The sequence below is a fragment of the Salvelinus alpinus genome, chromosome 22, assembly GCF_045679555.1.
Source record: "Salvelinus alpinus chromosome 22, SLU_Salpinus.1, whole genome shotgun sequence".
Lineage (NCBI taxonomy): Eukaryota > Metazoa > Chordata > Actinopteri > Salmoniformes > Salmonidae > Salvelinus > Salvelinus alpinus.
In genome coordinates, this window is record NC_092107.1 from 25,869,241 (window position 1) to 25,886,755 (window position 17,515).

General features: G+C 43.0%; 1 protein-coding gene across 13 annotated transcripts in view; it reads left to right on the plus strand.

Annotated features, from left to right (window-relative positions):
* The window catches only part of LOC139549755 (protein Aster-B-like), a 168,517-nt gene extending 157,919 nt beyond the window's left edge, over positions 1-10,598 (plus strand). For all 13 annotated transcript variants that reach the window (XM_071360503.1, XM_071360507.1, XM_071360498.1 and 10 more), the window contains 3 exons: positions 338-445; positions 661-781; positions 6,463-10,598. In XM_071360503.1, the coding sequence (XP_071216604.1) occupies positions 338-445; positions 661-781; positions 6,463-6,552 (319 nt within the window). In that variant the 3' untranslated portion in view covers positions 6,553-10,598. The remainder of the gene's footprint in view (positions 1-337; positions 446-660; positions 782-6,462) is intronic.
* Positions 10,599-17,515: the final 6,917 nt, after the last annotated feature.

Below are 17,515 nucleotides of genomic sequence, written 5' to 3' on the forward strand. Positions count from 1 at the left end.
ATTCATACTTTTTCAAGTTCATAATTGTGCAATCTCCTCAAACAATAGCATGATAATATTTCACTGTAATAGCTACTGTATATTGGACAGTGCAGTCAGATTAACAAAAATTTAAGCTTTCTGCACATATCAGATATGTCTATGTCCTGGGATTTTTTTTTGTTTCTTACAACCTCATGCTAATCACATTAGCCTACATTAGCTCAACCGTCCCGAGGTCAGGACACCGATCCTGTAGAGGTTAATGAATATGCAGACTAAAGCAGCTGTGTAGCTTTCATTACTCATCTTCTTTCCTTTGTCCCTTACATTCTTCTGTTTTCCTCTCCTCCTTCAGCCTGGTTTTGCTGGTGTTCCTCAACATGATGCTGTTCTATAAGCTGTCGATGCTGGAGTATTCTGCACAGCATCTTTCCACCTGGCAAGGGCTGCGGATACATGAAAGGTACGCTAAGTCGCTAACCACCCATAGGTTTTTGGCATTATGCCAATTGTCTACATAATACTAGAATTGATATGACTGTGTACTTAGTCAAACCCAGACTGCATATGCCTGTTTAGTTTAATCTGAAAACCACATGGGCTTCATCCTGTTTTCCCAACCTCAAAAAACGTGTGGCATCTGGGTGTGTTTGACAGTATGTGTGTATTTCTGTCTAGTAAACTGCCCCAGACGCAGATGGAGTGGGCCCAGCTCCTGGAGTCCCAACAGCTTTACCATGACGCTGAGCTGCAGAAGTGGAGAGAGATCATCAAATCCTCAGTGGTACTATTAGACCAGGTAGGGAACAGTGGTACTATCAGACCAGGTAGGGAACAGTGATACTATCAGACCAGGTAGGGAACAGTGGTACTATCAGACCAGGTAGGGAACAGTGGTACTATCAGACCAGGTAGGGAACCGTGGTACTATCAGACCAGGTAGGGAACAGTGATACTATCAGACCAGGTAGGGAACAGTGGTACTATCAGACCAGGTAGGGAACAGTGATACTATCAGACCAGGTAGGGAACCGTGGTACTATCAGACCAGGTAGGGAACAGTGGTACTATCAGACCAGGTAGGGAACAGTGGTACTATTAGACCAGGTAGGGAACAGTGATACTATCAGACCAGGTAGGGAACAGTGGTACTATTAGACCAGGTAGGGAACCGTGGTACTATCAGACCAGGTAGGGAACCGTGGTACTATCAGACCAGGTAGGGAACAGTGGTACTATCAGACCAGGTAGGGAACAGTGGTACTATCAGACCAGGTAGGGAACAGTGATACTATCAGACCAGGTAGGGAACCGTGGTACTATTAGACCAGGTAGGGAACAGTGGTAATATCAGATCAGGTAGGGAACAGTGATACTATCAGACCAGGTAGGGAACCGTGGTACTATTAGACCAGGTAGGGAACAGTGGTACTATTAGACCAGGTAGGGAACAGTGGTAATATCAGACCAGGTAGGGAACAGTGATACTATCAGACCAGGTAGGGAACCGTGGTACTATTAGACCAGGTAGGGAACAGTGGTACTATTAGACCAGGTAGGGAACAGAGGTACTATTAGACCAGGTAGGGAACAGTGGTACTATTAGACCAGGTAGGGAACAGTGGTACTATTAGACCAGGTAGGGAACAGTGGTACTATTAGACCAGGTAGGGAACAGTGGTACTATTAGACCAGGTAGGAAACAGAGGTACTATTAGACCAGGTAGGGAACAGTGGTACTATTAGACCAGGTAGGGAACAGTGGTACTATTAGACCAGGTAGGGAACAGTGGTACTATCAGACCAGGTAGGGAACAGAGGTACTATTAGACCAGGTAGGGAACAGTGGTACTATTAGACCAGGTAGGGAACAGTGGTACTATTAGACCAGGTAGGGAACAGTGGTACTATTAGACCAGGTAGGGAACAGTGGTACTATTAGACCAGGTAGGGAACAGTGGTACTATTAGACCAGGTAGGGAACAGAGGTACTATTAGACCAGGTAGGGAACAGTGGTACTATTAGACCAGGTAGGGAACAGAGGTACTATCAGACCAGGTAGGGAACAGTGGTACTATCAGACCAGGTAGGGAACAGTGGTACTATTAGACCAGGTAGGGAACAGTGGTACTATTAGACCAGGTAGGGAACAGTGGTACTATTAGACCAGGTAGGGAACAGTGGTACTATTAGACCAGGTAGGGAACAGTGGTACTATTAGACCAGGTAGGGAACAGTGGTACTATCAGACCAGGTAGGGAACAGTGGTACTATTAGACCAGGTAGGGAACAGTGGTACTATCAGACCAGGTAGGGAACAGTGGTACTATTAGACCAGGTAGGGAACAGTGGTACTATTAGACCAGGTAGGGAACAGTGGTACTATCAGACCAGGTAGGGAACAGTGGTACTATTAGACCAGGTAGGGAACAGTGGTACTATTAGACCAGGTAGGGAACAGTGGTACTATTAGACCAGGTAGGGAACAGTGGTACTATCAGACCAGGTAGGGAACAGTGGTACTATTAGACCAGGTAGGGAACAGTGGTACTATTAGACCAGGTAGGGAACAGTGGTACTATTAGACCAGGTAGGGAACAGTGGTACTATTAGACCAGGTAGGGAACAGTGGTACTATCAGACCAGGTAGGGAACAGTGGTACTATTAGACCAGGTAGGGAACAGTGGTAATATCAGATCAGGTAGGGAACAGTGATACTATCAGACCAGGTAGGGAACCGTGGTACTATTAGACCAGGTAGGGAACAGTGGTACTATTAGACCAGGTAGGGAACAGTGGTAATATCAGACCAGGTAGGGAACAGTGATACTATCAGACCAGGTAGGGAACCGTGGTACTATTAGACCAGGTAGGGAACAGTGGTACTATTAGACCAGGTAGGGAACAGAGGTACTATTAGACCAGGTAGGGAACAGTGGTACTATTAGACCAGGTAGGGAACAGTGGTACTATTAGACCAGGTAGGGAACAGTGGTACTATTAGACCAGGTAGGGAACAGTGGTACTATTAGACCAGGTAGGAAACAGAGGTACTATTAGACCAGGTAGGGAACAGTGGTACTATTAGACCAGGTAGGGAACAGTGGTACTATTAGACCAGGTAGGGAACAGTGGTACTATCAGACCAGGTAGGGAACAGAGGTACTATTAGACCAGGTAGGGAACAGTGGTACTATTAGACCAGGTAGGGAACAGTGGTACTATTAGACCAGGTAGGGAACAGTGGTACTATTAGACCAGGTAGGGAACAGTGGTACTATTAGACCAGGTAGGGAACAGTGGTACTATTAGACCAGGTAGGGAACAGAGGTACTATTAGACCAGGTAGGGAACAGTGGTACTATTAGACCAGGTAGGGAACAGAGGTACTATCAGACCAGGTAGGGAACAGTGGTACTATCAGACCAGGTAGGGAACAGTGGTACTATTAGACCAGGTAGGGAACAGTGGTACTATTAGACCAGGTAGGGAACAGTGGTACTATTAGACCAGGTAGGGAACAGTGGTACTATTAGACCAGGTAGGGAACAGTGGTACTATTAGACCAGGTAGGGAACAGTGGTACTATCAGACCAGGTAGGGAACAGTGGTACTATTAGACCAGGTAGGGAACAGTGGTACTATCAGACCAGGTAGGGAACAGTGGTACTATTAGACCAGGTAGGGAACAGTGGTACTATTAGACCAGGTAGGGAACAGTGGTACTATCAGACCAGGTAGGGAACAGTGGTACTATTAGACCAGGTAGGGAACAGTGGTACTATTAGACCAGGTAGGGAACAGTGGTACTATCAGACCAGGTAGGGAACAGTGGTACTATTAGACCAGGTAGGGAACAGTGGTACTATCAGACCAGGTAGGGAACAGTGGTACTATTAGACCAGGTAGGGAACAGTGGTACTATTAGACCAGGTAGGGAACAGTGGTACTATTAGACCAGGTAGGGAACAGTGGTACTATTAGACCAGGTAGGGAACAGTGGTACTATTAGACCAGGTAGGGAACAGTGGTACTATCAGACCAGGTAGGGAACAGTGATACTATCAGACCAGGTAGGGAACAGTGATACTATCAGACCAGGTAGGGAACAGTGGTACTATTAGACCAGGTAGGGAACAGTGGTACTATTAGACCAGGTAGGGAACAGTGGTACTATTAGACCAGGTAGGGAACAGAGGTACTATTAGACCAGGTAGGGAACAGTGGTACTATTAGACCAGGTAGGGAACAGAGGTACTATCAGACCAGGTAGGGAACAGTGGTACTATTAGACCAGGTAGGGAACCGTGGTACTATCAGACCAGGTAGGGAACAGAGGTACTATTAGACCAGGTAGGGAACAGTGGTACTATCAGACCAGGTAGGGAACAGTGGTACTATCAGACCAGGTAGGGAACAGTGGTACTATTAGACCAGGTAGGGAACAGTGGTACTATTAGACCAGGTAGGGAACAGTGGTACTATCAGACCAGGTAGGGAACAGTGGTACTATTAGACCAGGTAGGGAACAGTGGTACTATTAGACCAGGTAGGGAACAGTGGTACTATCAGACCAGGTAGGGAACAGTGGTACTATCAGACCAGGTAGGGAACAGTGGTACTATTAGACCAGGTAGGGAACAGTGGTACTATTAGACCAGGTAGGGAACAGTGGTACTATTAGACCAGGTAGGGAACAGTGGTACTATTAGACCAGGTAGGGAACAGAGGTACTATTAGACCAGGTAGGGAACAGTGGTACTATTAGACCAGGTAGGGAACAGAGGTACTATTAGACCAGGTAGGGAACAGTGGTACTATTAGACCAGGTAGGGAACAGTGGTACTATCAGACCAGGTAGGGAACAGTGATACTATCAGACCAGGTAGGGAACAGAGGTACTATTAGACCAGGTAGGGAACAGTGGTACTATCAGACCAGGTAGGGAACAGTGATACTATCAGACCAGGTAGGGAACAGTGGTACTATTAGACCAGGTAGGGAACAGTGGTACTATTAGACCAGGTAGGGAACAGTGGTGCTATTAGACCAGGTAGGGAACCGTGGTACTATTAGACCAGGTAGGGAACAGTGGTACTATTAGACCAGGTAGGGAACAGTGGTACTATTAGACCAGGTAGGGAACAGAGGTACTATCAGACCAGGTAGGGAACAGTGGTACTATTAGACCAGGTAGGGAACAGTGGTACTATCAGACCAGGTAGGGAACAGTGGTACTATTAGACCAGGTAGGGAACAGTGGTACTATTAGACCAGGTAGGGAACAGTGGTACTATTAGACCAGGTAGGGAACAGTGGTACTATCAGACCAGGTAGGGAACAGTGGTACTATTAAACCAGGTAGGGAACAGAGGTACTATTAGACCAGGTAGGGAACAGAGGTACTATTAGACCAGGTAGGGAACAGTGGTACTATCAGACCAGGTAGGGAACAGAGGTACTATTAGACCAGGTAGGGAACAGTGGTACTATCAGACCAGGTAGGGAACAGTGGTACTATTAGACCAGGTAGGGAACAGTGGTACTATCAGACCAGGTAGGGAACAGAGGTACTATTAGACCAGGTAGGGAACAGAGGTACTATTAGACCAGGTAGGGAACAGTGGTACTATTAGACCAGGTAGGGAACAGAGGTACTATTAGACCAGGTAGGGAACAGTGGTACTATTAGACCAGGTAGGGAACAGTGGTACTATCAGACCAGGTAGGGAACAGTGGTACTATTAGACCAGGTAAGGAACAGTGGTACTATTAGACCAGGTAGGGAACAGTGGTACTATCAGACCAGGTAGGGAACAGTGGTACTATTAGACCAGGTAGGGAACAGAGGTACTATTAGACCAGGTAGGGAACAGTGGTACTATCAGACCAGGTAGGGAACAGTGGTACTATCAGACCAGGTAGGGAACAGTGGTACTATTAGACCAGGTAGGGAACAGTGGTACTATTAGACCAGGTAGGGAACAGAGGTACTATTAGACCAGGTAGGGAACAGTGGCACTATTAGACCAGGTAGGGAACCGTGGTACTATTAGACCAGGTAGGGAACAGTGGTACTATTAGACCAGGTAGGGAACAGAGGTACTATTAGACCAGGTAGGGAACAGTGGTACTATTAGACCAGGTAGGGAACCGTGGTACTATCAGACCAGGTAGGGAACAGTGGTACTATTAGACCAGGTAGGGAACAGAGGTACTATTAGACCAGGTAGGGAACAGTGGTACTATTAGACCAGGTAGGGAACAGAGGTACTATTAGACCAGGTAGGGAACAGTGGTACTATTAGACCAGGTAGGGAACACAGAGGACAGATACAGTTACAAGCATTAACACAAGGCTAAGAATCAAATCCTCTAGGTTTTCTTGCAGGGTCTCAAAGTGTGAAAGATATTTCTCATAAGAAACTATGATTATAGTTACTTGCAGGGTTTTAATGTTTTCTGTTTTCCTCTACAGATGAAAGACTCTCTACTGAACCTTCAAAGGGGCATTGGCTTAAGGGACTACAGCTCAGAAGCTGAGGAGAAAAGAAGCCGTTACCACTGACATACGAGCTTAGGCCATGAGGGCATGGTGTGCAATATAGGAACTGTTTGTGTATAAGTATGCAAACAAAACAAAGAGAGACAAGAGACCAACCGACCGCCCGGCAAGCTGGACCCAGTGTGACAGGGACCGCCTACCGGCTGCCGTCCCCCAGCTCACAGAGGTCATGACCCCGCAAGTCAGGAAGTGCCCCTATCACAGACAGGAATTGAACAGTGGGGTTCCCACAGCACTGAGGCATCGTGGGAAGGCAACAGCTCCGCTTACCTTGACGCCACTTCTGTCTCTTACTTTTCTTTGTCTTTTAATGTTGGAAGGACATTGTACTGTCAGCCATTGCCACATGGGGAATGGAGGACAACAAAAAGCTCAGCATGTGATTTTACTCCTCACCTTAACTCCTCTCAATGAGCGTCTGTCTGTGGTTCCATTCCTGCTCTGTGAGTGTCTAAAGACAAACAAAAGAGGAGAGATAGACGAGGAAAGGGGACCTACAGTCTCAAGACTTTCTATACTCCCTTGACTGTTCCAAACCGATCCTCCCCTACAGGTCCGCGCTGCAGTGTCCCTTTTATGAACTCCTCTGATCGTGGCCACAGATCATGCTCTAGAGTAGCAGGATCACCAGCAAATATATATTATAGAGTATATGTATGTCCAAGCACATTTCCACTGAAATGTCTCAACTGCCTTGTTTTTCCCCCAGGCTCAACAGTGCATCAGGGCTGGTTTCCCTAATCACCTAGAGCTAGGCTGTTGTGTTGGTATTTGCATAATGATTGATTCAATAAAGAGAAACGTTAAGAGATTGCAGGATGTTGTTGGGGATAGAGAGGATATGTAATGTGGCGTGTCAAAACATCCATGCTTGGTGGCAAATGGATCTCCTGTTAACAACAGGAATTTATGGAATTTAGAGTCTTCTTGAAGGTTTACGAATTAGCTTAACGTTGTATTGCCACTATTTTACTAGTTGGGTAATGCAGTTCATTGTCCATCAGACTTATCAACTTATCAGTTGTGGAACAGTATTTTGATCCATTTTTATGAATGATAGCTAGCCTGTCACTTCTACTTTCAAAGTACGGCAACAATACAGAGCTTTTATTTATCAGTTACTGGTGATTTGTTTTATGCACAGTGTTAATTAGTTCCATTATTTGTTGCACATTTATCAAAATTAGTTTGTACCGATCCATAAGACCCGAGAATGTAGTACAACTTGACCAGTAGTCTTTTCTGTAGGAAAAGACAGCATGCAGACTAAGAAGTCATTGATACTTGAAAAAGGGATACTGCAGCAAGACAATTAGGGAGACCTGTGTTCTTACATAAGTGTTTTATTACTAAACTGTGACTATATCTCTTAAAAATGTTTGAAGATGAAAATAATTATATAAATATATTTGAAATATATATGTATACTGTATTTCAATATTGAATATTTCAAGATATATACGCATAGCATATATTAATTGTTTATTTATGTATATAGGAAAGTTATCAGAGCTCTAGCTGGGTACAATAATTTATAAAGAAAACTGTTTTCTTCAGAAAAGCATGCCAGATATGTCTGTGACATGTCTAGTATGCATGTGTGCTTGAGTGTACTGTATGTTTCTGTGTGCGTGTGTGTGTGCACATGTGTTCATTTATACAGTGTGACATTTCTATCATTCCACACATGGATGTGTCTCAACATTTCATTTCTGGCACATGTAGCCAAACTGCCTTTTATAATGCCCATGCGTTTGGATGCAGCCTTGCATTAGCCTCTCTGGCTAACAGTTTACAATCAGCCCATATGGACATCTCTGTGTCCATGCCAAGTGGCTTGACTCAACCATACACACACACACCCTCTTTGCTTATCCATATCAACAACCTGCATCCCTGCTTATTCAAAATCATATACACACCCCCACTCTCCATGTCCAGTGTTTGTGTTGGAATCTGTACACAATTCAATTGAACCATAACAGAGGGTAGATAAAGCCTTCAGAAGATGTCATTCATTTTCAATTAGCTATTTGTCATTGATTTATTGAAAGACAAGTAAATACCTGCTGGATTAACCTCAGGTAGGCAATGTCTGAAGTGTAACCCCTAGCTGCGGCATGAGCTCAGTGATAAAATCACTTCCAAAAAGAGAAACAGTACTGCACTTTAAAGACCTTCCAAATGGTGAATGAAAGAAATTCAGTGGTATTGCAGCCCTTATGTTATAGTGAAACGGAAGCCCTTTTTTCATTCTAAAAAGTATTATGTGTATCCAATATAATAGAATGCTTACTCTGTAACTTTGATTGAAATTTCATTTCAACACATTTCTGTTCACTTGATGATGTAATTACATGATTTTGTGAGTGACTGTTCTCGCTTAAATATTTCAGGGTTAGACAGGACAGGAGTGGGTTGTGCGTGAACTGTGAAGGAGTGGATATCTATCTCTTAAATGCAGGGGCATCAAACGGATTTTGCCTCGGGGGCCGCATTCGGTCCTCAACGAACGAGGTCCGGAGTGACGTTTTGAAAATGTCTTCTACAGTATTTACTCGCAATCAAAAAGTGCAACAAAGAAAATCCTCTATTCTGACTGTCTAGCTTTAATTTCGGTGATTGATAACAAGCTGGACACAGTCAAGAAACTGTATGAATGTAAGTCCATTATATGATTTCTACACAGTTTCGATTTGGTTTTAGTAGTTTTAAAGTATGTTGAGTATGTTTGACTCCCCGGCTTTAATGTGTGCTGGCGTTGCATTGGTGAGTTACTGAATGAGTGATCTCTCATGACAGACTATAGGCTAGATTCTAATTCTGGGTTTCCGATGTTACTGAATGAGCATGTTTTAGGCTTGGCTCTCCTGCAGCGTGTATTATTGGTAATTTATGGAAATCTTAAGATCTGAATAACAGTGATTGGAAAATATTTCTGTTTTATAGAAATCCCTTTCACAATCAAGCTATATTATACTGAAAGATATGCTGGGGTTATGTTTCAAATATGTGATTATATTTCATATGTGAAAATGTGATTGAAATGCTTTGTTTATTTTTTAAGTGTATGGACTTTTTGAGTTATAAAATTGCTTGGATTTCTAAATTTATTTCAGTAATTGAAATGGACCATTTCAAATAATCTGAAAGAAGCACGGTAACATACCCATGGGTTTCTCATGTTAGCAACTAGAATGTCTGCATAAGATGGGTGTATTAATTGTCATTCATTCCAACTTAAAGTCATCTAATTCTGAAATTCATGACAATACCACAAAACATTATAACTAGTTTATAAGTATGGAATTAGCTGTTATGCAGAATTATAGCATGTTATGTGTCATATGAGTAAACATGAACTAGTTATAAGGGTATGGTTGATGTTTGTTTATGCAACAAGCTATTTATTATACCATATTGTAACAATATTCATAGAAAACACAATCACCTAAAAAATATAACTCATGACCTCTCATAGATCTGATTAGCTTCTTTTTTTGCGCGCGCGCTCTCACATATTTTGGCATTAGCAAGTATGATTGTATGATTGCTATTCTGGCTCTAAAGCTCTGTAACCAAGGCTCCAGATGTCTTGACAGCGCCATTATGTTGTCTTCAACACTGCATACATTGTGTTCTTCACTGACTACATTAATTGAAATATGCCTTGTTGAATCTCTGGCTAACTTACAGGAGTCCCAACCTTCTTGAAAATTACTACTGAACAAATGACTACTGAACACACTTTTAACACGTGTGTCTTGGCATTATCTTACTGGTGTAGCTCAGTTCAAAAACCTAATGTTTGTTTTTTAGACCTGTTTTGATCTGTAAAAGGATTCTTAATTAGATTTATATATGGTATACTGTAAGTATACGTTGTGTATATCTGCAGTCTACACACACTGACAAGAGAATCAAACCTGCGCTGTGCGTGGGTTTTGACTTGCCAATGACTTTGCCTAATAGAGACTAAGAAAGTGGCTTTCTGGTAGATGTGAAGTAGAGATTGGAGGTATGAATAAAAATTGAACAAAAAGATTCAAGATTTGTGACGTTTTCTCTTTTAAAATATATGTTCTCCTTGATGAAGCCTACAAGAACTACATCAGCAACAACAACAAGGCAAATATGATCTCGCTAGCTCATGCTTGTCTTCGCCTCATCTCCCTACTTGTTCTGCCCACTATGCTTAATTTGCTCCACTGTAAACGACACAGATTAACTAACTATGGTTAGTTATAAATATATTTCAAGAAACGCTCAGCCATGCCCTTGTGGCATGGTAATGCAATTATTATTTAGGCCACAAGATGGGGACAAGGTTCATCTACGCATACTAAGTAGGCTGTCAATGAAGGACGGATTTACGTGTTTTTTAGAATAATGCCATCCCACGCTTGTAGTACTGGATACATATTTACCAGACTAATATTACGCTATGTAGCCTGTAAAATAAATATACCTCTAGCACTATATGTGTGTGGGTTGTTCCTGCTTCAGCCATTATTCTACAACAACACATCAGTAATTAATTAGTACAGAAATCCCCATGCGCACAACAAATTCATTACTCATACCTTCTCAAAATGTGTCAATATTTTGACCATCAGATTTCAGAGTTCACTGTTCTCCTTGCAAAAGCAGTTCCTTATCCTCAAAGACCTTACTTGACATTCAGAAATGTGTATTGCGGGAACATGTTGCCGGACCATATGTACACCAATGTGATACTAATATATTTTTGCACTTTTTCTCATTCAAAATTGTATATGGGTATTTCTATGAAATATATATTTCTATGAAACATACACAAGTGTTGCTATTTTGGTAAGACCCAGATTCAGACCGTGTCAAAGTAACAATGTTTATTAGAGCAATATAGGCAAAGGTACAGGAAGGCAGGGTCAGGCAGAGGTCGGAAATCCAGATGGGGGCAAAGGTACAGGACGGCAGGCAGACTCAGGTAGAGTGGTCAGGCAGTAGGTTCAGGGTCAGGACAGGCAAGGGTCAAAAACCAGGAGGGTGAGAAAAAGAGGCTGGGGAAAAACCAGGAGCTGACAGGACAAACGCTGGTAAGCTTGACAAACAAGACGAACTGGCAACAGACAAACAGAGAACACAGGTATAAATACACAAGGGATAATGGGGAAGATGGGCGACGCCTGGATGTGGTGGAGACAATCACAAAGACGGGTGAAACAGATCAGGGTGTGACAGAACAAGCTAATATGTCTTACATAAAGGCCTTTTCAAGGTAATTGAGATACCATGTTTCTATTAAAATGGGTATTTTGAGCCTCCACATTTTAAGTATGTAATTTTTATCTCTTTGAAGTTATATTTAATTTGTATCACAGTAATGTATGAAATAATTAAACAAAAAATGTCTTTAATACATTTTGTTTTACAATATTTACCCAAATATATACAAAGACATACAGACATGAATAATGAGAGTTATATTAAAATATATTTATTTATTCAAATAAATATACTTTTGAAATAAACATTTTAAGCAAAGAAAATAAAAAACTAAATAGAGAAATCCACCATATTTTCAATGGGTGATTGCCACCGCTCTTGTTGTCAAGGCTGGCCTGCCAGACAAATATTGCCCGGCCGAAGCCCCCATTGGTCACTGAAGGGACTTTTGGGGTGTAACCTCTCAGTATGGCGCGGGAGTAGAACCACAGTAGAACCACATCTGTGGCAGCTTTGCCGCTACTGTTGATGTTTCTGATTTAGTATAAAACTATTGAATCCATGATCGTTCCAAAATATCATCTGAATTCAGAGGGATGCCGTGCAGTCCCTTTTTATAGTCCCATGGGGATGACGTCACAAGTGATTTGCTTTGTTGGTTGTTGCATCATGTGAATGTGATGACGTATGTCACTGACGCGGAAAACTGTAAATAAATCAAATCAAATCAAATTTTATTTGTCACATACACATGGTTAGCAGATGTTAATGCGAGTGTAGCGAAATGCTTGTGCTTCTAGTTCCGACAATGCAGTAATAACCAACGAGTAATCTAACCTAACAATTCCACAACTACTACCTTATACACACAAGTGTAAAGGGATAAAGAATATGTACATAAAGATATATGAATGAGTGATGGTACAGAACGGCATAGGCAAGATGCAGTAGATGGTATCGAATACAGTATATACATATGAGATGAGTAATGTAGGGTATGTAAACATAAAAGTGCATAGTTTAAAGTGGCTAGTGATACATGTATTACATAAAAATGGCAAGATGCAGTAGATGATATAGAGTACAGTATATACATATACATTATATGAAGTGACATTGTTTAAAGTGGCTAGTGATACATTTTTGATCAATTTCCATTATTAAAGTGAGCTGGAGTTGAGTCAGTATGTTGGCAGCTGTAACGGCTGTCCTCCTCCTCATCTGAGGAGGAGTAGTAACAAGGATCGGAGGACCAATGCGCAGCGTGGTATGTGTCCATAATATATTTTAATGATACAAACGAACACAGAAACAAAACAATAAACGATACGTGAAATACAAACCGAAACAGTTCCGTGTGGGACAAACACTGACACGGAAAATAACCACCCACAAAACACAATAGAAAACAGGCTCCCTAAATATGGTTCCCAATCAAAGACAACGACTAACACCTGCCTCTGATTGAGAACCATATCAGGCCAAACGAAAAACCCAACATAGAAAAACAAACATAGATAACCCACCCAACTCACGCCCTGACCATAAAACAAAGAAATAACAAAAGAACTAAGGTCAGAACGTGACAGCAGCAGCCACTTGATGTTAGTGGTGGCTGTTTAACAGTCTGATGGCCTTGAGATAGAAGCTGTTTTTCAGTCTCTCGGTCCCTGCTTTGATGCACCTGTACTGACCTCGCCTTCTGGATGATAGTGGGGTGAACAGGCAGTGGCTCGGGTGGTTGTTGTCCTTGATGATCTTTATGGCCTTCCTGTGACATCGGGTGGTGTAGGTGTCCTGGAGGGCAGGTAGTTTGCCCCCAGTGATGCGTTGTGCAGATCTCACTACCCTCTGGAGAGCCTTACGGTTGTGGGCATAGCAGTTGCCGTACCAGGCGGTGATACAGCCCGACAGGATGCTCTCGATTGTGCATCTGTAGAAGTTTGTGAGTGCTTTTGGTGACAAGCCGAATTTCTTCAGCCTCCTGAGGTTAAAGAGGCACTGCTGCGCCTTCTTCACAACGCTGTCTGTGTGGGTGGACCAATTCAGTTTGTCCGTGATGTGTACGCCGAGGAACTTAAAACTTACTACCCTCTCCGCTACTGTCCCGTCGATGTGGATAGGGGGGTGCTCCCTCTGCTGTTTCCTGAAGTCCACAATCATCTCCTTTGTTTTGTTGCCGTTGAGTGTGAGGTTATTTTCCTGACACCACACTCCGAGGGCCCTCACCTCCTCCCTGTAGGCCGTCTCGTCGTTGTTGGTAATCAAGCCTACCACTGTAGTGTCGTCCGCAAACTTGATGATTGAGTTGGAGGCGTGCATGGCGTGCATGGCGCGGGTTCAGCCGCTCAATCTGTGTAGTTTGAAATATCATCTATCATCATAACGCCCAGAAGCAGACGCTACTCTCGTGCTCGCCCAGTCCCTAGGAGGCGCAGACACAGGACTGTGAGGCATAGGAAGTGTGGGAGCAAAAGGAGGCTGTGTGGGAGCAGAAGGGGGATTTAGGCTGTGTGGGGGCAGAAGGGGGCGTTAGGCTGTGTGGGAGCAGAAGGAGGCTGTGTGGGGGCAGAAGGAGGCGTTAGGCTGTGTGGGAGCAGAGGAGGCGTTAGGCTGTGTGGGAGCAGAGGAGGAGTTAGGCTGTGTGGGAGCAGAGGAGGCGTTAGGCTGTGTGGGAGCAGAGGAGGCGTTAGGCTGTGTGGGAGCAGAGGAGGCGTTAGGCTGTGTGGGAGCAGAGGAGGCGTTAGGCTGTGTGGGAGCAGAGGAGGCGTTAGGCTGTGTGGGAGCAGAGGAGGCGTTAGGCTGTGAGGGAGCAGAGGAGGCGTTAGGCTGTGTGGGAGCAGAAGGAGGCTGTGTGGGAGCAGAAGGAGGCTGTGTGGGAGCAGAGGATGTGTTAGGCTGTGTGGGAGCAGAGGAGGCGTTAGGCTGTGTGGGAGCAGAAGGAGGCTGTGTGGGAGCAGAAGGAGGATTTAGGCTGTGTGGGAGCAGAGGAGGCGTTAGGCTGTGTGGGAGCAGAGGAGGCGTTAGGCTGTGTGGGAGCAGAGGAGGCGTTAGGCTGTGTGGGAGCAGAAGGAGGCTGTGTGGGAGCAGAAGGAGGATTTAGGCTGTGTGGGAGCAGAGGAGGCGTTAGGCTGTGTGGGAGCAGAGGAGGCGTTAGGCTGTGTGGGAGCAGAGGATGTGTTAGGCTGTGTGGGAGCAGAGGAGGCGTTAGGCTGTGTGGGAGCAGAGGAGGCGTTAGGCTGTGTGGGAGAGGTCGGCAGCCCCCCCCCCCAAAAAAAACAAAACAGATAATAATAAAATAATACACATTTTAAGAACTCAGTCCGGCTTTCAACTTACTCTTGAAAGTTGTAATAGAATGCACAAGGTGCAATTTCGAAATTGGGTAGTGCATCATCAGCTTTCCTCTTGTCATGTCAGTCATTGCATACCTTACAAAGCTATTTATAACTTGTCAGAAATGTCCAGATCAGCTAACCTTTTTTAGCTAGGGGACAGTAGAGTACAGTAATGAAAAGTATAGGGTACTGTATTCTTCCCAACTTTACTCTAATGTACTCTATCTACTCTTATCCGGAGTCACTTACAGACTCAACTAAGGTAGATAGATACACAACAACATATAACAGTCATAGCAATACAATAAAAATTATGTAACCCCTTACTGAGAATGTTATTCTAGTTGGAGTGGTCTATTGGTTTATTCTATAGGTTTGACCCACCCTTACTGAGAATGTTATTCTAGTTGGAGTGGTCTATTGGTTTATTCTATAGGTTTGACCCACCCTTACTGAGAATGTTATTCTAGTTGGAGTTGTCTATTGGTTTATTCTATAGGTTTGGCCCACCCTTACTGAGAATGTTATTCTAGTTGGAGTGGTCTATTGGTTTATTCTATAGGTTTGACCCACCCTTACTGAGAATGTTATTCTAGTTGGAGTGGTCTATTGGTTTATTCTATAGGTTTGGCCCACCCTTACTGAGAATGTTATTCTAGTTGGAGTGGTCTATTGGTTTATTCTATAGGTTTGACCCACCCTTACTGAGAATGTTATTCTAGTTGGAGTGGTCTATTGGTTTATTCTATAGGTTTGGCCCACCCTTACTGAGAATGTTATTCTAGTTGGAGTTGTCTATTGGTTTATTCTATAGGTTTGGCCCACCCTTACTGAGAATGTTATTCTAGTTGGAGTGGTCTATTGGTTTATTCTATAGGTTTGGCCCACCCTTACTGAGAATGTTATTCTAGTTGGAGTGGTCTATTGGTTTATTCTATAGGTTTGACCCACCCTTACTGAGAATGTTATTCTAGTTGGAGTGGTCTATTGGTTTATTCTATAGGTTTGACCCACCCTTACTGAGAATGTTATTCTAGTTGGAGTGGTCTATTGGTTTATTCTATAGGTTTGACCCACCCTTACTGAGAATGTTATTCTAGTTGGAGTGGTCTATTGGTTTATTCTATAGGTTTGACCCACCCTTACTGAGAATGTTATTCTAGTTGGAGTGGTCTATTGGTTTATTCTATAGGTTTGACCCACCCTTACTGAGAATGTTATTCTAGTTGGAGTGGTCTATTGGTTTATTCTATAGGTTTGACCCACCCTTACTGAGAATGTTATTCTAGTTGGAGTGGTCTATTGGTTTATTCTATAGGTTTGACCCACCCTTACTGAGAATGTTATTCTAGTTGGAGTGGTCTATTGGTTTATTCTATAGGTTTGACCCACCCTTACTGAGAATGTTATTCTAGTTGGAGTGGTCTATTGGTTTATTCTATAGGTTTGACCCACCCTTACTGAGAATGTTATTCTAGTTGGAGTTGTCTATTGGTTTATTCTATAGGTTTGACCCACCCTTACTGAGAATGTTATTCTAGTTGGAGTGGTCTATTGGTTTATTCTATAGGTTTGACCCACCCTTACTGAGAATGTTATTCTAGTTGGAGTGGTCTATTGGTTTATTCTATAGGTTTGACCCACCCTTACTGAGAATGTTATTCTAGTTGGAGTGGTCTATTGGTTTATTCTATAGGTTTGACCCACCCTTACTGAGAATGTTATTCTAGTTGGAGTGGTCTATTGGTTTATTCTATAGGTTTGAACATCATTGCTGCCAGTGGATGTGACAGAAGGGAACAAAAATAAATATTCTGTTGCAATCATCAGTTGTCTCCTCTTTTCTTATATTAATGGGCTTGGAAAAGTATTATTGTAATATCATGCTTACTTAATTGAGAATGTACAGTATGTGCAGGTGAAATTTAGTCATAGAATCAATGACAAAAAATGACGTATTTTCAAAGTCATTTTGTACTTTCAACATCTGGAAAATAGGTATTTTTTTTAATGTATTTTCATCTTTCATTCAGCACCTAAATTGCACCTGATGGCAACTTCTGGAAAAGATGTCTAAAATATATTTGTTACTTCCTGTTGCTTACTGGGTGGGATATGACTAACGATACCATTGATGATAAGGGTTATTGGCCAGTTCATATCTCTTGACCCTCTTATTTATCGTCATATTTCATTCAAAATGACCTAATGAAGCATGCCATCAACAGGATGACACCATCCAACCAGCCTCAACCCACAGTATTCGAGTGTGCATGGCTGGGGAAGATGTATAGTGCGTAAAGTTAATGAGAAAATACATAGGGAATGGGCTATAGCCATCCCACCAAGACACATAGCATTCTTAATCAAATGACAATTGGGGCTAGATTTCAAGGGGTGGATGAAATCCTGACTGCGAT